Below are 22,529 nucleotides of genomic sequence, written 5' to 3'. Positions count from 1 at the left end.
GTAGGGCGCGATTCTCTAAGAGCGCAACGTTTCCGCAGCTCCTCCCTCCTCCCCCTCCCTTTCCTTTCCGCCCGGCCGACGTGACACAGCACAATAGCCGAAGGCAGGCGGAAGCGGGGCAGGAGCGACTCTGGGCGTGGTGCATGCTGGCCCTTGTAGGCTCGTTACAGGGGAAGAATGAGCGCCTGGGCCTACGTATTTTGAGTGGCGTGGCTTCCGGCCAAGGCGACGTCTAGGGGCGGGGAAACGGCCAGCCAATTAAAGAGGGAAGAAGGCAAGAAGGAGGACGGTCTTCCGGCGTGACTGGAAGGGGAGCTGAGGGGAGCCGGAAGAGACCGTCGAAGCTTTTGAGGGGAAGAGAAGCGAGCGGCGGGAGAGCCAGTTGAGGCGACAGGTAACCTGGGAAAGATTGTAGGTGAGGGGAGCCTTTCTCAACCACGTGAGTGGGACTCAGTCGCATCCTTCAAGTCCCAACGGGGGTTGGGCAGGATGGGAACTGTAGTCAAAGAACCCCCCCCCCCTCCCACCATCACCACCATGTTGAGAACGTGCGCGGGGTGGATGCGCCCAGGTGAGGCTCAGAGGGGCGATTTTATAAAGGTTGAGCTGAAAAAGTATTACAGTATTTGAGGGGCTGCCAAAGAGGGGGGGGGTGTCAACCTATTCTCCAAAGCACTCAGAAGCAACGGATGGAAACGAACAAGGAGAGAAGCAACCTAGAACTAGGGAGAAACTAAGTGAAAACCATCCGTGGAACGACTTGCCTTCAGAAGTTGTGGGTGCTCCAACGCTGGAGGCTTTTAAGGAGAGACTGGACAGTCGTTTGTCTGGATTCAGGGTCTCCTGCTTGAGCAGGGGGTTGGACTAGACCAGGGGGTCTTCAAACGTGGCCCTTTTATGACTTGCGGACTTCAACTCCCAGAATGCCTCAGCCAAGCGTGCCTGGCTGAGGAATTCTGGGAGTTGAAGTCCGCAAGTCATAAAAGGGCCAAGGTTGCCTACCCCTGGTATAGGGTCTCCTGCCTGAGCAGGGGGTTGGACTAGAAGGCCTCCAAGGTCCCTTCCAGCTCTATTCTGATTGGCTGATTGAAAAAAGGTCCCGGGTGGAAACCAAAGGGGAAGGGGCATCGTGGTCTCCTACCCAGAAAGAGTGTGGAGCTAGAACTTCCTTGGCTTGCTAACTTTCTGATTGCAGAGAGTTGCCTATTTGGGTGCAACTGAAGAAAGGGGCTTGCAGTGGGGAGATTCATGCTTACTTAGGATGTCGACCAAGCCTACCCTTTTCCATAGGGCCCAAATAATGCCAGGACTCGTCCTCCTGGGACTGTCTCCGAACTGGGAATCCTTATTTGTTTGCTTTTCCAGAGTCTTTTATTCTCCCGAGCCTGCTTCTGTCTGTGGCTTGAGGGAGTGTGGTAGTTGAGAAGGACACAGTTGCTTTGGCCATCTTGTTGTATCTGAGTTTATTTTAATTGCTTCTGTTTTGTAAAGCCCACTACAGGTAGTCCTCCACTTACAACCACAACAGCCTAAAATTTCTATTGCTAGGTGTGACATTTAACTGAGTTTTGCCCCATTTTTACTATCTTTGTGGTCACGTTTGTTAAGCGAATCGCTGAAGTTGTTAGTAACATGGTTGTTAAGTAAATCTGGCTTCCCCATTGACTTTGCTCATCAGGTCTCAAAAGTAAATCTGGCTTCCCCATTGACTTTGCTCATCAGGTCTCAAAAGTTGATCACATGACTCTGGGACACTGCAACCGTTGTAAATATGAGTCAGTTGCCAAGTGTCTGAATTTGGATCACATGACTGGAGGTGCCGCAGTGGTCACAAATGAGAAAAATGGTCATAAGTTACCTTTTTTTTAAGAACTGTTATTTTGAACAGTCATTAAATGAACTGTTACAAATCAAGGATTACTTGTACATGCTGGATCTTTTTCATTCAGTTAAGTCTTTCAAGAAAATAAGACTAATATGCATGTAATAATATTTGTATACTATGTTCTTGAAATATTTAAAATATGGAATGCTAGTTGCTATTTTATTATCTAGTTTATTATATACTAGTTTATTATCCAGCCTGTGTGAATGTATAATATAGAGAATATATGTTCAACTTGAGGTGGCAAACATACGTAATACTCTTGCCTTCTATTTTCCCCACAACAGCAAACCCTGTAAGATGGGTTGAGCTGAGTGGCTGACTCTGTTGGCTTTCATGACTAAGGCAGGGCTGGAACTCACTGTCTCCTGGTTTCTAGGCCAGCTAATTAAAGTTCATGGAATAATTGGTTTACTACAATTTTCCCCAAATTGTGGATGGGGCAGACTTGTATACAGAAAGCCAGTTTGGCCTAGTGCAGGGGTAGGCAACCTTGGCTCTTTTATGACTCGTGGACTTCAACTCCCAGAATTCCTGAGCCAGCTGTGCTGGCTCAGGAATTCTGGGAGTTGAAGTCCACGAGTCATAAAAGCCAAGGTTGCCTCCCCCTGGTCTAGTGGTTAAGGTATCAGGCTAGAAACCAGGAGATTTAGATTAAATCCTGCCTTAGCCATGAAAGTCAGCTGGATGACCTTAGGCCAATCACCTTCTCTCAACCTAGGATTGTGGGAAAAACAGAAGGAAGGATCATTAGGTATGTTTGCTGCCTTGAGTTATTTGCAAAAAATAATAAAGGGATATAAAATACTATAGCAGAGGTGATATTTGAGTTCAGTGTAGCAGCATATTGTGCTGCTGTACTGTCATAAAATTAAATATCAAACAGTAATAACTAACGAGAAATAGGCCAAGTACATTGGTTTGGTTGAAACTTAACAGATTTATCACTTCTGTTGGAAAGACATATATACATTAATAGACTTGTTTATATGAGGGACCACATCAGCTGGGACCAAAACCAGAATATGTTGATGCAAAAATTTATGCATTTTGATGCAGTTGGTACTGTAGCCTCTCAGGACTTGTGATTTCTGTATTTTTAGCCGTAATGCTAGGTTTGCCCCCTTCACTGTTCACTGTTTTGATAAAGTCAGATCCATATGGCATAGATGACCTTGTATTGTAGCCTAACATATAAAATTGCATTTTAATTTTTTTTTTACTTATTTTCTAGTTTTCCTTTCCTAGGTAGATTGCTATTTGGAGAAGACCTTAGTAAAATTATTACATTCCACCTAATGCAAGTAATAGAGGAGTGTGTATTTTGAAGGAACAAAAATGAATATTCTTATTTTTTCTCTTCAAAATTACAGCCACTGAACAAAGCAGATTTGTAGCACTCAGCTGATTATTAGTAATAGACCGGATGTACCCTTTAAATAGGCCTATCTTGAATAATTGAACATGAAGCTTAAAGGGGAGCAATTGGAAAACTGATATTTGTTTGACAAACTTTATTCTGCTATGTCATCTTCCTCGTCTCTGATAATCTTACGCAAAGATAATTTGATATAAGCACCAAAGTGTAAAAAGCGCTTATGTCATGGCCTAAGGCTCCCAAGTGACTTTCTTGGCTTTTAAAGAAGAATGTAGTTGGAAGGGGATAGCATGAGTAGATATCATTTGAGAACTTGATGTAGCAATAGATGAAGGCTTAAAAAAATAAGGCGTGAAAGCAAGAAGCATATATGCCTGTTGTATGGGACACAGGTTGGTTCCTTCAGAAGCTTTTGCTTACCCTTTATTTCTTTTGGAGAACTTCAGAACAGCCGTTTATGAATATGATCCAAGGAAGGGAGAAAGGTCCATCTTTTCATGGAGTGAAGTGGGGACTTTTTTTTTTTTTTTGCTATTTCTCTACTTGCTGTTATGCCAAAAGCTTTGTATATTTGGAATATGGATATTTCCACCATAGATGTTCAATTTTACATGCAATTATTCTGCTTCCAACAATTTCACTCCTTTTTATTTAAGCACCTGACTGATCTTTTCTGGAGTTCAAAGCTAAATGACATTCGTACTTTCCAGAAAGAAGGAAATGGCAAATCATAGGTTGGCAAGAAATCTAAATGGATATGTGTATGAATTAACAGAATAACAGAGTTGGAAGGGACTTTTGAGGTCTTCTAGTCCAACCCCCTGCTCAGGCAGGAAACCGTATACCAGTGATGGCGAACCTTCTAGAGACCGAGTGCCCAAATTGCAACCCAAAACCCATTTATGCATCGAAGAGTGCCGGGTGGGTGTGGCCCATTGACTGGGTGTGGCCAATTTGGTGGGCATGGCTAATTGGGTGGGGATGGCTGCAGTAGTAATGGCAGACTGGGTGGGATTAAAAAGTTCAATCAATCAATTCCAACTTTGCAAGATCTTTTTTTTCCCTGAGAAGTTGAAATTGATTGATTGAACCTTTTCTTTTTTTGTACACGGCGGCGGAAGCCTAAAGTGAAAAGATTTTATAAAACCCAGCTGAAGGCCTAGGACTGGGGCGATGGCACACGTGCCCACAGATAGGGCTCTGAGTGCCACCTCTGGCACCCGTGCCATAGGTTCGCCACCACGGCCCTATACCATTTCAGACAAATGGCTGTCCAATCTCTTCTTAAAAACCTCCAGTGTTGGAGGCAGGTTGTTCCACTGATTAATTGTTCTGTCAGGAAATTTGTCCTTAGTTCTAGTTGCTTCTCTCAAATCAAATTCACTTTGATTTGACCTTCCAAGAAATGTGCTTTTAGCAATAATGTTTTTATTTTGCTGGACTCCCTATACAGTTGCTAAATTGTTGCTAATATTTCATGGAAATATATTTTTTAAAAAAATATTTTAGCTCTGGAAGTAATTCATACATTTTTTTAAAAAGCAAAAACTTTGGGCTTTTTTCCAAAGATAGGCCTCACTTTTTATGTTAATTGGGTTTTCATTTTTGCCCACAGAGGTGTGTGATTATCTGATAGGAGACTGATAGCCATTCTTTCAGTGGTTTCAATGCTCTTTTCTAAAATAAAAGCACATTGTTGGGCTTTTGTGCTGTTTGATTTGGCAGTTGCTCTGTTTTAATAATGGCATATATAATTCTTTCATGAAATCTGCATCAAACATCTCTGAAATAGCATCTGACTCTGGTGCTCCTTTAGCTATCATTTATCTACATTGTTTTTCTGCATTGAAGGATTGGTACTAGAGTTGAAAGTGAAGAGGTTGGTTACCAGTTATAAAGAGAAAAAAAGAATCCTATTCTTTGGGGCATGTAAGACAGAATGAAAGTTATGGTACAGGTAGTCCTCAACTTACAATGATTCATTTAGTGACCATTCAAAGTTACAATGTCACTGAAAAAAGCAACATGACCGGTTTTCACACTTAACCACTGGAGCATCCACTTAGACGCAAATGGCGAAACCAGATTCACTTAACCGTGTTACTAACTTAACAATTGTGGCAAGAAAGTTCATAAATAGGGACAAAACTCACTCAACTGTCTTGGTTAGCAATGAAAACTTTGGGTTTCATTTGTGGATTATCTGTAGTGCAGGGGTCTTCAAACGTGGCCCTTTTGTGACTTGTGGGCTTTAACTCCCAGAATTCCTTAGTCAGGCCCACTGAGTTTGAAGACCCCTGTTCTAGACCAACTCCCTGCTCAGGCAGGAGACCACTCAGCCAGTTTTCATGCCTAGGGAGCACTAGAACTCATGGTTTCATGGTGATTGACCCAAACAAACCCAGTCAGTTTTCATGCCTAAGACAGGTGTAGAACTCACAGTTGTCTGGTTTCTAGCCTGGTGCCTTAATCACTAGATCAGATTTGCTCTCTATCCTCTACAGCAGTGGTTCTCAACCTATGGGTTGGGACCCCATTTGGGGTCGAACGACCATTTCACGGGGGTCGCCAAACAATGCAGTCCGCCATTTTTTCCCCTTTTCCTTAGCTGTGCTACTCCCTTTTATTCTATTGGCTTTTGAAAGCCAATAGGAATTGTCCAGGCTGTCTCTGCCCTGCTGAGCCTGCCAAAAGTCCCGTTCTGCAAACAGTGCTGCACCAGTTGAGTAGTCCTCGACTTACGACCAGTTGAGTAGTCCTCGACTTAGGACCGGTTGGGGGTTGCGGCATTAAAAAGGTTGAGAACCACTACAGCAGGAGTCTTCAAACTTGGCCCTTTTATGACTTGTGGACTTCAACTCCCAGAATTCCTCAGCCTGGCTGAGGAATTCTGGGAGTTGAAGTCCACAAGTCATAAAAGGGCCGAGTTTGAAGATCCCTGCTACAGTAATGTTTCTGCTTCAGCACTTGGATCTCTGTTCCTTATTCATAGTTTTGCAACAGAGTACGCCACATTCAGATAAAAATACTATAATTGGTGCGACCCAATTGGGAATTGGTTTAAGAACCGTCGCATCGTATCGAAGGGGGTCAGATTGGATGCTGTGCAGCTGCCAAAATTGAGTGATCTACCTTTACCGCTCTGGAAACTCGTTTGCCACGACTGGAAGAGAAGCATTCACGACAGACTCTCCTCTCTTTCCAGGATGTCTTCTGGTGCTTTATTCCCAACCTTGGTGCCCGGCTCTCGGGGCTCGTCAAGCAAATACCTGGTAGAGTTCCGTGCCGGAAAGATGTCTCTGAAAGGCAGCACTGTCACTCCTGACAAGAGGAAGGGCCTTGTCTACATTCAGCAGACGGACGACTCCCTCATTCACTTCTGTTGGAAAGACAGGACATCTGGGAACGTGGAGGATGTAAGTGGAATACTCCAGTCACTGGATTGTACTTGCATAGATTTAGAGCGGGTTTGCCCATTGATAGCAAGAAAAAAATAGGCTTCTACACATGTTTGTTTATTATATTTTTTTGACCCCGCCTCTAAGTAATTCAAGGCAGCAAACATAAAATAATACTCCTTCCTTTTTTAAAAAAATATTTTTTTTATTTTTCCAAACTCTCCCCCATACATATACCGTGATATTTATCAGATGTTAACATACATTCTTTTTACATTCATATATAAGATGTTTTTTAATAAAATGAAATAAATACATACACATGACTTTTGGTGTTGCTCGCCCATGTCCCCTTTCACTGTATCCACACTCCTTCTTCTCTACCTTCTTTCTCCCTTTCTTCTCTTCCCTCTTCTTCCTCTCCTCTTTCTTTCACCACTCTCCTCCCCTTTCTTCCCACTTCTCCTCTTCTCCTCCAACCTTCCTACTTCCTTCTCCCCTCTTTTACTCTTTTCTCTCTCCTCTCCTTTCATCCCTCTTCAGATACAATTCTCAGGGGTAATGTCCGAGCAGCTCTCCAAATTTCCTATCTGTAATAATATTCCTTCCTCTTCCTGTTTTCCCCAACATAACATCATGTGAGGGGAAGTGCCTGGCCCAAAAAACCTACCCAGCTTTTCATGCCTGAGGTGAGACTATTGCTCGCAATCTCCTGGTTTTGAGGCCAGCACTTTAACCACTAGTCCAGGGGTAGGCAACCTTGGCTCTTTTATGACTCGTGGACTTCAACTCCCAGAATTCCTGAGCCAACATGGCTCAGCTTGGAAACTCTCCCTTTCCCCTCAGCATGGCTGGCTCAGGAATTCTGGGAGTTGAAGTCTACCAGTCATAAAAGAGCCAAGGTTGCCTACCCCTGGACTAGACCAAACTGGCTCTCATTTATAACAACAAACGGAGTTACAAGCTTTGGAGTGACATAGTTTAGCCTCCTTTTCTCCCCTCCTATTTTGCCAGAAAAAGAATAAATATCGAATGTATGAATCTATGTAAAATTACCTCTTTCTGCACAGAGGCGTATGTTTACTTTTATTTCGCACCCAGCGTCTGCAGCTGCTCCTAGAAAACCGTGCTGATAAACGCCTAATTCATACTTTGTACAAATCATGTGTTCTGCTTTTCCCTGGGACATCCTGCTTTTTTTTTTTTCCTCAAGAAGCACACTGACTCAACTATCCAATGATAGTTTTTTCTTTTTTTTGAAAATGAACCTTCGAGAAAGGGAATTGGTTTGTGGTTTTCCAGGCATCTTTTAATCCCAAAACTTTCTGGGCTAGACAATATATGGGAATGGCAGAACACTTGATCTAGCCTGGGGGGTAGGCAACCTTGGCTCTTTTATGACTCGTGGACTTCAGCTCCCAGAATTCCTGAGCCAACATGGCTCAGCTTGGAAATCTCCCTTTCCCCTCAGCATGGCTGGCTCAGGAATTCTGGGAATTGACGTCCACGAGTCATAAAAAAGCCAAGGTTGCCTACCCCTGATCTAGAAGATTGATTTCCAGAAAGAGCTGCATGATTGCCCCCAGATAATTGGAATGGTACTTTCCAGGGAGGAATTGAACATGAAGTTTTCCTTGTCCCTTATGGTAGATTGAAAAATCAGTTATTGATCAGCACTGATTGATATGTAAATATTTAGGTCCCACCTTTGGTTTTTTTTTAGGACCTGATTATATTTCCTGATGACTGTGAATTTAAAAGGGTACCTCAGTGTACTACTGGCCGTGTCTTTGTATTGAAATTCAAGGCTGGATCCAAGAGACTTTTCTTCTGGATGCAGGTTTGTGAGTGCCTCAGTCTCTCAGTGTCCTGCGTTTCTCCCAGAATTGCAATGTGATGCTGTACAGTGCAACGTCAGTACGTCTAGAGAAGATTTTGAGCAATAACCAATCATGAAATCGATAGAGACGAGTCAGCCATCCTAACTTTGGATCAAGATCATATGTACCTTTAGGGGAGGGTCTGTTTTAACCTCAAATGGTCGCTAATTGGCCATAAATGGAGGATCTCTTTTATGGTGAAGCCTAAGATGTTAAGAGTGACTTATCTGTTCTGTTACTTCTCTGTTTTTTCTTTCTTTTCTTTTTCTTTCCAGGAACCGAAGACAGAGAAAGATGAAGAGCACTGTCGTAAAGTGAATGAGTACCTCAACAACCCACCCATGCCTGGCGCTCTCGGCGGCAGTGGAAGTGGGGGCCATGAACTTTCTGCCCTTGGAGGTCTGGGCCTCTTCCAGGAAGCTCTTTCTGCCCAAGCTTTTAGTCATTTAGTTCTGGTGCTTTAAGGGTTTCTTTTAAATCCAGTTATAAAATCTTTGGTGCTGGCTGAAAATCAAAATCACGTATAAAATGGTAAAAAAAAAAAAAAACTGTGCTTTGACAGTAGCAGTAAACAGAGGCCAAATCAAAATCATGTGAAGTATTAGTACCGCTTTATAAAGCCTTAGTAAGACCACACCTGGAATAATGCATCCAGTTTTGGTCACCACATTGCAGAAAAGATGTTGAGACTTTGGAAAGAGTGCAGAGAAGAGCAACTAAGACAAAGCCCTGGAGACAAAAACATATGAAGAATGGTTGCAGGAACTGGGTATGGCCAGTCTAGAGAAAAGAAGGGGGTGGGGGGTGGAACATGATAGCAGTCTTCCAATATTTGCCACAAAGAAGAGGGGGTCAACTTATTTTCCAAAGCACCAAAGGGCAGGACAAGAAACAATGGATGGAAACTAATTAAGGGGAGAAGCAACCTGGAATTAAGGAGAAACTCCCTAACAGTGAGGACAATTACCCAGTGGAACAGCTCTCCTTAATTCCAGGTTGCTTCTCTCCTTGATTAGTTTCCATCCATTGTTTCTTCCCTTGCCTTCTGGTGCTTTGGAAAATAAGTTAACCCCCTCCTCTTTGTGGCAGCCCCTCAAATATTGGAAGACTGTTATCGTGTGTGTGTCTCCTCTTTCTCTCCCCCCCCCCCCAAATCCTTCCTTTCTCTAGACTGGCCACATCCAATTCCTGCAACCGTTTTTCATATGTTTTAGTCTTCAGGCCTTTAATCATCTTAGTTGCTCTTCCCTGCACTTTTACTCTGCACAAGATGGATTGTGGAAAAATGTTCTGAAAGGAAGGTGTGAAAATGCTTTTTTTGCCTATATCTGTTAAATGTAGCACCAAAGCTTTCCTTCTGTTAAGTAGTTTGCATTGCTTGGCATTTAGTTACACAGTTACAAACATTGTACTTTTTCTTTTTCTCTTTTTTTTAGGTGAGGGTGGCTTGCAAAGTCTTCTGGGAAACATGAGTCATAACCAGCTGATGCAGTTGATTGGACCAACGGGCTTAGGAGGACTTGGTAAATGCTTTCGTGATATTTATGTAAAAGGGTATTTAAATTTTACCTTAGTTTTTGGTTTTAGTAAATAGCTATCATGCTACTGAGGAGCCCATACTTAGATCAAAGTGCCCTGATTTGTGAATGTTAGTATGGGATGCAGGAGCATTAGTTTAAACTTTTGTTTTTCTTCGGTGGTTGGTCATCTAGCAAGACCTTTTGCCAGCCATTGAATTGATGCAAAATTCCTCTTATTGCATGACTGCAGGCAAAATTGTTCTGTTGCTTCCTGGTATATGAGAGACCTAAGAATGGTGCTTTTAAATATCTGTATGTTAATCAAAACTAAGAGAACAAGACAAGGAAGAACACCTTTACATTACTTTACCCTCCCTCCTTTTCCTTTCCTTTCCTTTCCTTTCCTTTCCTTTCCTTTCCTTTCCTTTCCTTTCCTTTCCTTTCCTTTCCTTCCCTTCCCTTCCCTTTCCTTCCCTTCCCTTCCCTTCCCTTCCAAAATTTATGTCTCAGTGTGGCATGCGATGCTAATGGGCTGCTCAGTAACCATGCTTGGATAGTCTGATACTTTGGGGCAGGCGTACCTAGAGATGCTTTAGGAAGGGGTAGATCATTTGGTGTTATAATCCCTATTGGTTTTTCTCCACTCTTGGCTGGTTGCAGAGGCCTTGACTTGGTGCCCAGACTGTTAAGTAATAAAGTGAGAGGTTCCTTTAATAGAATAATCACATGGTCATTGTGCTTTCTTTTTATTTACTGCTGTTCAGGGTTCCACAGTAGGACATAGTTTCCTGAAGGTGGCAACAATTGTGAGCCTTTGTCCCAAAAGTGCTGCAACTGATCTCCCATCATTTGTGGTTCTGAATGTATGGTCTAGAACTGTGGTTCTCAACCTTTTTAATGCCGCGACCCCCCAAACCGGTCGTAAGTCGAGGACTACTCAACCGGTCGTAAGTCGAGGACTACTCAACTGGTGCAGCACCGTTTGCAGAATGGGATTTTTGGTGGGCTCAGCAGGGCAGAGACAGCCTGGACAATTCCTATTGGCTTTTGAAAGCCAATAGAATTAGACTCTATTCAAGAGTCTAAAGAGTCAAAAGCCAATAGAATAAAAGGGAGTAGCATAGCTAAGGAAAAGGGGGAAAAATGGCGGACTGCGTTGTTTGGTGACCCCCGTGAAATGGTCGTTCGACCCCAAATGGGGTCCCACCCACAGGTTGAGAACCACTGCTCTAGAACTTTTGGATTTTTGTTTGATCATATTTGAATCAAGACTGGTTTGATACATGAAATTGGAAGACATGGTGTACAGCTATTATTTCAGCAATACCTTTTGAGAATCCTCTCACTGATGCAGTTTTATGATGTGGGAATGCACAATTTAGCCTCTCACGAGAGACCTATAAAGTAAATTAGGTTTGGAATAAGAATACTCTTGGATAAACTTTTTTTCTAAGAAATGACCTCTTTTTTAAATTCTTATTGTTAATTGTGCCGATAGGTGGACTCGGTGCTCTGACAGGTCCTGGCCTGGCTAGTCTGTTGGGCAGTGGGGGGCCTCCAACTAGCAGCTCCTCTTCAAGGTAAGAAGTTTAAATGTCCTTTTAAATATTAATGTAGGGATAGAAGTTAATTTCATTATATGTTGTTGTGAAGTTTTAAGGCCTCTCAGCCACACAGTGGGACAATTTTATGCCACAAAAACAGCTCTCCTGTACCTGAGCTAAATGAGCCGCATCTGCAATTGTGGCGTCTCACCACAGTTCTAGGGCAGTCTGAATAAGCACCGGTAGTCCTCGGCTTACAACCACAATTGAGCCCAAAAATTCTGTTGCTAAGTGAAATGTTAGTGCCCCATTTTACGACCTTTTTTACCACAGTTAAATAAATTGCTGCAGTAGTTAATTTAGTAACACTGTTGTTAAGTGAATCTGGCTTCCCCATTGACTTTGCTTGTCATAAGGTCGCAAAAGGGGATCACAGGCTCCCGGGACATGGCGACCGTCATAAATATATGCCAGTTGTATGTCTGAATTTTGATCACATGACCACGGGGATGCTGCAACAGTCACAAGTGTGAAAAACGATCATAAGTGCTGTTCAGTGCGGTCACTGTGTGAGCTGTTGTAAGTTGAAGATTACTTACAGTGGCTCTTTCAGCACCAGTTTTACACTTAGAAAACTGAGATGGGAACAGACATTGTCAGTTTGTCAGTGGAGATCTAAGGGTGATTATAACAAATCAGAGAGGTACAGTGAGGGGATCCCCTGCTGACTTTGTACGTTTGCCCACTGCAAATCAATTTATAACTTTTTTGGAATGCTTTTTTCTGGGTTTTTTTTTTTTTTTGGTTATTCTGTCTCTCACTGTTACTTTTACACGTTAGTATATAACAGTGATGGCGAACCTTTTAGAGACCCAGTGTCCAAATTGCAACCCAAAACCCACTTATTTATCACCCGGTGCCACGTGGACGTGGCTGTGGTGGTCAAGGCAGACTGGGTGGGTGGGGCCAGTCTCACCATCTCCAGGGCACAGCACGCGTGCCTACAGAGAGGGCTCAGAGTGCCACCACTGGTGTATAACTAGCCATTTCTGTAACAACACGTGCCATAGGTTCGCCACCACTGGTATATAACTAGCCATTTCTGTAACATCAAATCTATTTTCCTTTCTGGGTTTTGTGATTTTGATGGGAAAAAAAAAGGTAAGAGTTTGAAGCTGAGAAGAAGAGTCATAAGGAGTTGTCAAATGAAGAATAGATGGCGGCCTAAATTAGAAAGTTCACTTCTTAACCCCTTACTCTTTAGCTGAGAAATAACAGTTGCAGAATTTTCCCCCAAATCTTTCAGTTCTCGCAGCCAGTCAGCAGCTGTCACACCATCCTCCAGTACCTCCTCCACACGGGTGACGCCCGCTCCTGCTGCTCCTGCAGCTGCCACAGCCACTGCCACAGCCACTAGTCCTAGTCCTGCTCCCAGCTCAGGAAATGGGACCAGCACAGCAACAAGCCCTACACAACCTATCCAACTGAGTGATCTTCAGACCATCTTAGCTACTATGAATGTACCAGCCGGAACAGGAGGACAGCAAGGTAAACGAGGGTTGCAACTTTGATACGTCTCTCTAAACCAGGGGTAGGCAACCTCGGCTCTTTTATGACTCATGGACTTCAACTGACTCAGGAATTCTGGGAGTTGAAGTTCATGAGTCATAAAAGAGCCGAGGTTGCCTGCCCCTGCTCTAAACGGGCTTCTTTCCTTGAACGTCCATCCTAACAATTCAGTCTTTATTACCCCAGCCTGGAGTTAGATAAAGTTCTGGACTTCAGAAACAACAGTATGAACCAGTGTTAGGTAGCTGTAGAGTTAGAATCGATTAGCGCCTTTAGGATGTGGTAGTAATGATTTTTATACTTATTGGGGGGATTCCCAGGTTATTCTTGGAATTTGTGATCCCCTGTAGCATCTTTGCTAATTCCTTGTACCTCAAGAGGCCACCTTAATTGTGTTCTTCCACAGTTGACCTGTCCAGTGTGCTTACTCCAGAAATAATGGCACCTATTCTGGCCAACACAGAAGTTCAAGAGCGCTTGCTGCCTTACCTTCCTTCAGGGGAATCTCTGCCGCAAACTGCAGAGGAGATTCAGAACACGCTCACCTCTCCGCAGTTCCATCAGGTAACCAATTTCATGTCAGTAGAAGATCAGAACTGGATTCCAGGTTGAATAAGGTGGTCTTAAGTTAACTTGTACAGGTAGTTCTCAATCATAATTGAGCCCAGAGTTAAAACTGTAAGTCATTACAGATGTTAAGTCAAAGCATCGGATGTCTGGACCCTCTTTTTGAAGATTTTTTTTGGTGGTGGTTAAGCAAATGCCACACTCATTCAGCAAATCCATTTTCCCCAAAGCCTTTTTTTTTTTTTTTGCCAAAGATTGGAAGTAAACACTGGAAACTGGCAAAAAAATATGGCAAATCATGTTTATGTAACTCCAGGTGCTGCAAAGGTGAGCTGTTTGCTAAGTACTGAAAATGCGATTATGTGACTGCTAAAGGGGCCAGGCAAATGTTGTAAGTTTGAAAATGAGTCCTAAGTACCGTGTTTCCCCAAAAATAAGACCGGATTTTTCCCCCCCTTCAAAAGAGGCACCAGGTCTTATTTTCGGGGTACTTCACTTCTGGCACCGACAGCCCCACCCAGCCGGTCCACTTCTTCTGGGGCTGAAGTTCTTCAGCTGCATTCGGGCCTGCATTTTGCAGTCAGGCCTTTCCAGAAGACCTAAGCAGCCGAGTACCAAGCTATGGATTCAATCTCAGTGCTCAGCTGCTCAGGTCTTGCAGAACCGAGCTACGGATTGAATCCATAGTGGGTTCTTGGCTGTACAGGCCTTCTGGAAAGCCCTGTGACTGAGAAATACAGACCTGGCTGCAAAAGAGACCTCAGAAGAAGTGGGATGTCAAGGAGAGGCCTGGCTGCAAGGCAAGTGGGTACAGGGCGGGTGGGGCAGCTCCACACCCTAACCCTACCCTTGCTTGACTTTTTAGGTGTCTGCCTCACCCCCAAACTAGGCCCATCCCCCAAAATCAAGTTAGGTCTTACTTTCAGGGAAACACGGTAGCTCTGGGGAAATCCATTGTAACTTTGAACTGTCACTAAATGATGCGTCAATAAGTCAAGAACTTATGAACCAAAGTGGCCTAAAGCAGTGGTTCTCAACCTTTTTAATGCCGTGACCCTCAACCGGTCGTAAGTCGAGGACTACTCAACTTGTGCAGCACCGTTTGCAGAATGGGACTTTTGGCGGGCTCAGCAGGGCAGAGACGGCCTGGACAATTCCTATTGGCTTTTGAAAGCCAATAGAATTAGACTCTATTCAAGAGAGTCTATTCTATTGGGTTTCAAAAGCCAATAGAATAAAAGGGAGTAGCACAGCTAAGGAAAAGGGGGAAAAAAATGGTGGACTGCGTTGTTTGGCGACCCCCCCATGAAATGGTCGTTCGACCCCAAATGGGGTCGTGACCCACAGATTGAGAACCGCTGGCCTAAACGGTCAGGTTAGGAAAAGGTAATGTGGAGGATGAGAGACAGTTCATTCAGACATTTACATGTTATTTTAACCAATAGAGCATTGCTGGTGTTCTGTCTGAAGCTTTTGATAGTACCGGTATGGACTGTTTGGTGGCCTTGTTGCTTACTCATTGCTGATTTACAGTGACTTATCTCAGCACTGCTTAGCTATGAGTCCACAGGACTAGTCATAATTCAACTAAGAATTATAGTTGTTACACTACCCCCCGTGTTGTGATAGTTTACAACAAATCTAGTGGCACTAGCTAATTTTTTTAGCTCCAGTTGACACATCAAGAAATTATAGGGCAGAGGTTATGTTTTGAAATTAGAGCATAATATTCTAGGATAGAAAGAAAATGTAATGAATGAAATATGATTGGATTGTATCATAGGAACAATCCATGAGAAGGATCCCTCATCTATCTTTATGGTCTGTAGCCAATGGGAACTGGATTTTTTATTTCTCCTATCACTAAATCTTCTTGGAACAGGATTGTCTGAAGATAGAAGCAGCTTAATTTTCTCAGAATCTGGTGCTTTTATAGCTTAAATGAGCTGGTCTTTTTTTCACTTTGCAGGCGCTGAGCATGTTCAGTGCTGCCTTGGCTTCTGGGCAACTGGGACCCCTGATGAGCCAATTTGGCTTACCAGCTGAGGCCATAGACGCCGCAAATAAAGGGGGTAAGTTCATTTGCACAGCGAAGTAGGAGCCGCTGAATCACTAATGGGAATCTTTCTAAGGATGAAGTGAGATTTGAATTCTGCTCTTATTTTTTCTGGAAGGCATTTGGGATCACTCTAATCCAGTGTTTCTCAGCCACGCTAACTTTACAATGTGTGGACTTCAACTCCCAGAATTCCCCAGCTAGCAATGCTGGTGGGTGGAACTCTGGGCGTTGAAGTCCACACATCTTCAAGTTGATACAATTAAGAAACACTGCTATAATGATTTGGTAAAAAAAAAAAAAAGTGTGTTCATGGTAAGTTCTACAAATAGCATCCCTTGAATGTTAATGTTTATCCCAGAGGATATCCACAGAGAGACTTCAAGTGGATGATTCTACATAAAGCAGTGCCCAAAGGAGCAAAAAAAGTCAGCTTTGGGGCAGAGTTGGGCATGGATGAAAGCTACTCTCCAAAAATAGTGTCTTGCCGTGGGGGGTTCACGGCCATTTGCGCATGCGCGAACAGGGCCGCCAGTGCCGCGCCAGTGTGTGTGGCCTTGTTTGCGTGCACGTGCAGCAGTTTTGAAACTGCTCTCCTTCCCTCCAGACTGAGGTTGGAGACCTCTGATCTAACCATGGAAGCGCAGCATCATTAATATTTTAAAAATCAGATACTGACCCAGTATATACTCTCAGATTCCAGCCGGTCATGATGTGATCTACAGTTTGATGTGGGATCCCGCAGTCACACTGAGGAGAGGATGCTATGCCCCATTTATATAGAGACAGTCCTGGCAGACACCATGTGAGGTGTGAATCCTATTCAGGATTGTCCATTGCTGGTGTGGTAGTTCAAAGCCCGGCACCTTTTTTGTGTGTGTGGGGTCATTTATATGTCTTCCTATGTCTGGGCAGTCTTATCTGTGCTATAGATGCGTATAGAGAATTAGTTGAATCTTTACTATTGAATTGATAAGGAGTGTTTCAACCAAGAATGTTACTCTGTCTTGAAAACCCCAGTGTTGGATCATCCTGACACTACAAATGTTTAGATGTTCTCCCCCCCCCCCCTCCAAAGGTTTGAAATAGATTGATGAGACTCACATTGGTAGGTAATTTGCCTGGCTGTTGTATGCTGTTTTCCCTCATCTTTTGTTTAATATTAAAATTTTAATTGCATGCTGTCAAGAATGTGTGCTGAATGGAGGAGCAACTTATAGATCTAAATTAAAAATAAAATCTCTACTATTAAAATATAGTGACATGGAAAGTGTGGTATCCAGCTCTTGGAAATGGGTTTAGAAGAGAAATAAAACGAGGCCAGCATTATTTATGCAAAAGATTTATGATTTGGACTAGCATTTAAAAACAGATCTTGCAAATTGTAGCTGTCCTGCTGCAGCTTCCGTGCTGTTGCAAGTTGTATGTTGCAACTATACACTTCAAATGTGTACAAGGCAGCCTGCTATCTTCCAAACTTTTCTTTCGCTAAATTATCAGTGTAATGTGTCTTGTTTCTGTAGATGTGGAGGCGTTTGCAAAAGCCATGCAGAACAACGTCAAATCTGACCAGAAAGAAGGAGAAGCAAAGGAGAAGAAGGACGAAGAGGAAGACATGAGTTTAGATTAGGTTTCTTAATAGTGTCTGAATGATACTCCTAGATATTAAGTAGAATCCCTAGCTAACTCCGTGTATCAAATCTACAAGTAAAGGATCTCGCTCCCAAAATTCTTTCTGGAAATAAAACTTTTTTTCCCCATTTCTTCCCAAACAGGCAGCTGTTTAGCCTTAAGACACACTTGTCCCTAGGAAAGATTTGATTGGACTAAATGGAATCTTGCATCCAGTAAAACTGTAGCGTTTAAGTTTGAAGGGTTAGCCTACACCTGTTAGTTTGTATACATACATATTGTATACATACATATATATATATATTTATATTTAGCTAATTGTATCTGGGCGTGTCTATATCTGGTGGAATATTTTTGACTTCATGCCTTCATTAAAGATTTGAGGGGCTCCTGAAAGTCTGATCTTCCCCCCTCCCTCCGTGTTGGATAATGTGGGGCCCGGGGAATTATTTGAGCAGGATTCTGTATTTTCACAGGAACCACACGTCCCAAGTACTTTTAACTGGCTTAACCTTCATTTGCAAAGAGGCTTCTCCAAGGGTGGGCATGACACAAGGTGATAAAAGAAGGGTTATGGCTTTGAAATTGAAAAATAACTGGCAAAATTATTTTTTTTTGGGGGGGTGTTATAGAATTGAACCCTTGCAAGCAATTTAATTGGTTGTAAGCATGTAATTCACATTGTATAAAGAGGGAAGACTAATGTCCCCTTTCGTGGTCTCCTATGAATGCATTCACTCAAATATATTCTCCTCCTGTATTGAAGCCACTTTGTACAAATTTTACAAGAAAAGAACAATTTTATTGGAAGTATGTAGCAATGATGTACAGGAATATTGCTTTAATTATTCAGGCCCCCCCCCAAATAAATTGCTGAAAGGAAGTCAGGGTGAGTTAAAATCCACTTTTCAATATGTACCCCAGCATTAAAATAACCAATATATTGATGAGTAATAAAATTATTTTTAGAACTGTCTTACCCAATGTGATGGGATATACACACACACACATATATATACACACATAAACATACAAGGATGTGTCTAAGTGCACAAGTGAACCTAGATTGATAGTAAGTGAAGTTAGCTGATTGAAAGGGAAGTTGTGATACTGAAACAGAAGAACAATAACACAATGGATTAAGAGTGAACGGTTGTTTTTTTCTGGAAGGAGCTGAGGACATCACCTTAATAAAGTGACTTTTCCTTTAATGTCACTGAAAGGCAGGTGTAGCAATAGCATCCAATAGGAAGGGAAACATCCCTGTTTTTGCCTGGAGTCACAAAATCCACTTAAGTCCTAGATCTAGACTCTTTTGCTATTAAGCAAACCGCAGCATGGCTGATCATCACGGACTGGCTAGATTCTCACAACACAACCAGATCCATGTTAATACTTACTGTGCAAACCCAATTATTAAGCAATGTCTAATACATTCCTTGATTAATTTAGGGAAGTTGGCCAAGACAAAAACAGCTTTTCGAATGTAATTTGTATCTGCGGGGAAAAGGGAACGTACATGTCTTTGTAGTAGTATCTTGTGTTCTTTTCCCCTTGCAGCCATTTTTGTCACCACCCCATATAATAATGTAGACAACAGTCTCTAGGAACTGCAACTGCAGTGGTCAAACATCTATGCAGCTATCAACAGAAGAGAATGTGTGCAGCTCAGGGTTGAACTGTGGAGTCCTTGGTGCTCTCCAAACTTGCAGAAATTGTGTTACTTAACAAAAACGTCTCCAAGCAAACCATCAAGCTTAAGAGAGCACCCAGGGCTCCACAATATACAGACAGACTTAAATATCTTGGCTCTTGTGTATTTTGATGAAATAGTTGCTTAAGGCATCACTGTGACTTGTCTCACTTGTGCAAAAGAGCACCTTAGCCTTCTACCGCCCAGTATAAATATTTTTTTATAAAGAACACACCATGTGCACCGTTTGAAATACGCTACTGCCAATATACTGGAAGAAATGTGCAAATATATTACAAATTAGCTAATGACCACTGCTGAGAACCCCACTCTAGCCCTCCCTCTGCCATATATACACTGTTTTTATTCAACCCTGTGTTTTCATTAGAAAGCAGATGCATCACGAAGACATTTGGGAGGCCCATCTGTGGCTTTGATTTTACACATGCCAGGAAGCTTCAGTTACCCAGCTGGGCATCCTCCCAGCCCTACGGAGCCCCTGGTTGACCCAGCTTGCCTGATGTCAATTTGGTTTTGATTGATCACCAAATTCTTCATGCAACCCACAAACGAGGGAGGATGACGCCTATGGGATTGTGAAGTGAGTTCTGCAAAAGGAGAGAGAAAAAAAGTATTTTTATGCACAGAAACCAGCAGGACTTGATACAGAAGAAAGTCTTGCTACGATCACTTTGCCATCAAGTAATGTTAAGCTAGTTGAGCCTTATCCGTGCTGCTCATTACATTCAGGATTACTTTTCTAAACCAGGTCCAAATTATCCAAGTTAATGTGGCTTGTCCAGGAAAAGCCAGCTTTGCCTCATTCCCCTCTGCCATCCTTTGACCTTGCCCATAAGAAACCATTTGCTTGCTTGCTTCTATTTAACAGAATAGGAAGGGACCTTGCAGGTCTTCTAATCACGTTTGAAGTTATTGTTTGCCTGAGTACAAAACGGGAAATATTTTGTATCCAGTTAAAAAGCACAACAGCTCACTTGAACTGTATTGTTGACTACTTTCCACTGGAACCTAAAACCTGCCAACAGTTTTGGCCACTAGAAACTGTGCAAGCAACCCTCAAGACCTTTTCAAAAACAATTGTCATCCCTTTGGCTATTTTTTTTTTCCTCAAATTGGGTGGCCAACCAACATAGCCGTCATTCCGCTCCACTTAAAATATTTTTTTGGCCGAAGGAAGTTTCAAATTACTACATTTTCTTCTGAAGTCAGGCCCAAATGGCACATTTCCAATTTTGTGTCTCGATTTGAAAGTTTTTGACACATCCGTACGGTACTGAATTGCAAAGACACTTTTTATTGCAATCAGGCGAAGAGGGGTAGTAGGTCTTTTGCTCAGGATGGCTGCTTGGTTGAATTGAAAAGAGGATTGTTGAGTGGACAATTGTAATTTATCTGGTTTTACAGCATTCGGTTCCTATTTAGAACAGAAAGGATCATCGTCATAGTTGGGAGGGACCTTGGAGGTCTAATCCAGCCCTCTGATCAAGCAGGAGACCTTGTGCCATTCCAGACAAATGGCCGCCCAGTCTCTTCTTAAAAACCTCCAGTGATAAGAGCACCCACAACTTTTGAAGGCAAGCCATTCCACTGGTTGATTGTTCTCTTAGGAAATTTTGCCTTAGTTCTAGGTGTTGCTTCTCTCCTTATTTTCCATCCCATTGCTTCTTGCCCTGCCTTCTGGTGCTTTGGAAAATAAGTTGACTCCCTCCTCTTTGTGGCAGTCCCTCAGATTTTGGAACATTGTTATCATATCACCCCTAGTCCTTTTTACTACACTAGACACACCCAATTCCTGCAACTGTTCCTCATATGTTTTTGCCTCCAATCCCCATGTTTGTTGTCTGTAGGTCTAGAAGGTCTAAAAACTATGATAATCTGTACATATGTCCATTTAATGGGCCTTTGAATGCTCCAATTCCTTAATGCACTCACCTGGCATTCCACCGAGATAAATGCTTTCTTTGTCAGAAGTATCATGGATTTCATTTGGACCCACTGTGTAATTTCCTTTGGTGTCCACATTCAGTTGGATCATGTTGCTACCTTTGATGACTAAGAAAGAAAACAAATTAGCATGCATGTATTTCATAATTGATGCAGCACCACTTGCTCCCTTCTGCCAGAGGAATATGGAAGAAGATAAAATCAGTTTAGTGCTAATTGATATAGCTCTTTCCAACCCACTGCCCAATAACTCTTGGATTCCAGCCCTCCCTAATTATCAAGAAGAGAGATCTCTTAGCAAATCATACTGGGCTGGACCAGCAACAAAGAAATAGTCTTTATTTAAAGATAGGGATAGATGGGCATGCAAAATTTGCAAATGTTACAATGTTTTAGTTAGAAGCTGACATCTCTATGGGATCTGAATTGACTCCAAAGTCCGTAAAGAAGCGTGGCGGTTTAATTTTAGTCTCCAACAACAACCGTTTGATGAGAAATGCTTCATGAAACCCAGACCACAGCACTGATTTACTGGCTGTGTTCACATTAAATCTTATTAATCTTTAACTGAACTGATAACTGCATTCTACGAAGACGCCATTTTGTGATTAGGCTCCACAGCGTATTGTCACGTTCTGTGATGGTCAGTAAATACGAACATAAGATGAGGGGGAAGGAGAATGTTATGGAACGGGCCCCCATCTCCCGGTCCGTGGAATCAGCACCGGTCCGCAGCATGCCGGCAACTGGGCCGCACAAACAAGCGAAGCCCCATCTGTGGGATGCAGGCAAAACCACGCCCCCTCCAGTCCATGGAAAAACCTTTCTCCGTGGAACCAGTCCCTGGTGCCCAAAAGGCTGGAGGGCCACTGTTACAGAAGATAAAAGAGTCCAGGGAATATCTCTGATGCAGTTGATTCCCTCCGAAAGAGAAAGGAGAAAAAAGGATGATATCCCTTGGGTTGGAAAGTGGCTCACCTGTGATTGTATGCCATTGGCCATCGCAGAGGGAAGGTTGGGACACGGAAGTGGAGAACTCCCCTGTTCCTGCATTTGCGGTCACCGTAACCTAATACAGAGAAATGATTTGGAGAACTTCATTTAGATCAGTGGTTCTCAACCTTTTTAATGCCGCGACCCCCAACTGGTCGTAAGTCGAGGACTACTCAACTGGTGCAGCACCGTTTGCAGAATGGGACTTTTGGCGGGCTCAGCAGGGCAGAGACAGCCTGGACAATTCCTATTGGCTTTTGAAAGCCAATAGAATTAGACTCTATTCAAGAGAGACTATTCTATTGGCTTTCAAAAGCCAATAGAATAAAAGGGAGTAGGACAGCTAAGGAAAAGGGGGAAAAAATGGCAGACTACGTTGTTTGGCCACCCCTGTGAAACAGTCGTTTGACCCCAAATGGGGTCCCGACCCACAGGTTGAGAACCACTGA

At 42.9% G+C, this 22,529-nt stretch overlaps 2 protein-coding genes across 4 annotated transcripts in view; one reads left to right on the top strand and one right to left on the bottom strand.

Moving 5' to 3' along the window:
- The first annotated feature begins 238 nt into the window (after positions 1-238).
- ADRM1 (adhesion regulating molecule 1) lies at positions 239-18,400 on the top strand. 2 transcript variants are annotated; one of them, XM_039346489.1, is made up of 10 exons: positions 239-394; positions 6,469-6,679; positions 8,385-8,501; positions 8,817-8,940; positions 9,978-10,064; positions 11,560-11,641; positions 12,912-13,153; positions 13,581-13,738; positions 15,711-15,813; positions 17,321-18,400. In XM_039346489.1, the coding sequence occupies exons 2-10, from the start codon at positions 6,470-6,472 to the stop codon at positions 17,425-17,427; spliced, it is 1,230 nt and encodes a 409-aa protein (XP_039202423.1). In that variant the 5' UTR covers positions 239-394; position 6,469; the 3' UTR covers positions 17,428-18,400. The 2 variants fall into 2 exon arrangements, with proteins under 2 accessions (XP_039202423.1, XP_039202424.1); XM_039346490.1 differs by having other exon boundaries at positions 260-415.
- The window catches only part of LAMA5 (laminin subunit alpha 5), a 328,307-nt gene continuing 323,987 nt past the window's right edge, over positions 18,210-22,529 (bottom strand). For both annotated transcript variants that reach the window (XM_039346487.1, XM_039346486.1), the window contains exons 78-80: positions 22,066-22,156; positions 21,076-21,195; positions 18,210-19,730 (exon numbers count right to left, since the gene is read on the bottom strand). In XM_039346487.1, the coding sequence (XP_039202421.1) occupies positions 19,585-19,730; positions 21,076-21,195; positions 22,066-22,156 (357 nt within the window). In that variant the 3' untranslated portion in view covers positions 18,210-19,584. The remainder of the gene's footprint in view (positions 19,731-21,075; positions 21,196-22,065; positions 22,157-22,529) is intronic.

The sequence above is a fragment of the Crotalus tigris genome, unplaced genomic scaffold, assembly GCF_016545835.1.
Source record: "Crotalus tigris isolate CLP2741 ecotype Arizona unplaced genomic scaffold, ASM1654583v1 scf7180000017999.2816498, whole genome shotgun sequence".
Classification (NCBI taxonomy): domain Eukaryota; kingdom Metazoa; phylum Chordata; class Lepidosauria; order Squamata; family Viperidae; genus Crotalus; species Crotalus tigris.
This window is presented reverse-complemented; position numbering and strand designations above follow the sequence as displayed.

Bases quoted from the DNA above. Each gene is read 5' to 3' on its own strand.
- ADRM1 (XM_039346489.1), top strand. From the start codon at position 6,470: ATGTCTTCTGGTGCTTTATTCCCAACCTTGGTGCCCGGCTCTCGGGGC. The intron at 11,642-12,911 runs GTAAGAAGTTTA...CAAATCTTTCAG, and splicing joins ACTAGCAGCTCCTCTTCAAG to TTCTCGCAGCCAGTCAGCAG. The intron at 13,739-15,710 runs GTAACCAATTTC...TTCACTTTGCAG, and splicing joins CCTCTCCGCAGTTCCATCAG to GCGCTGAGCATGTTCAGTGC.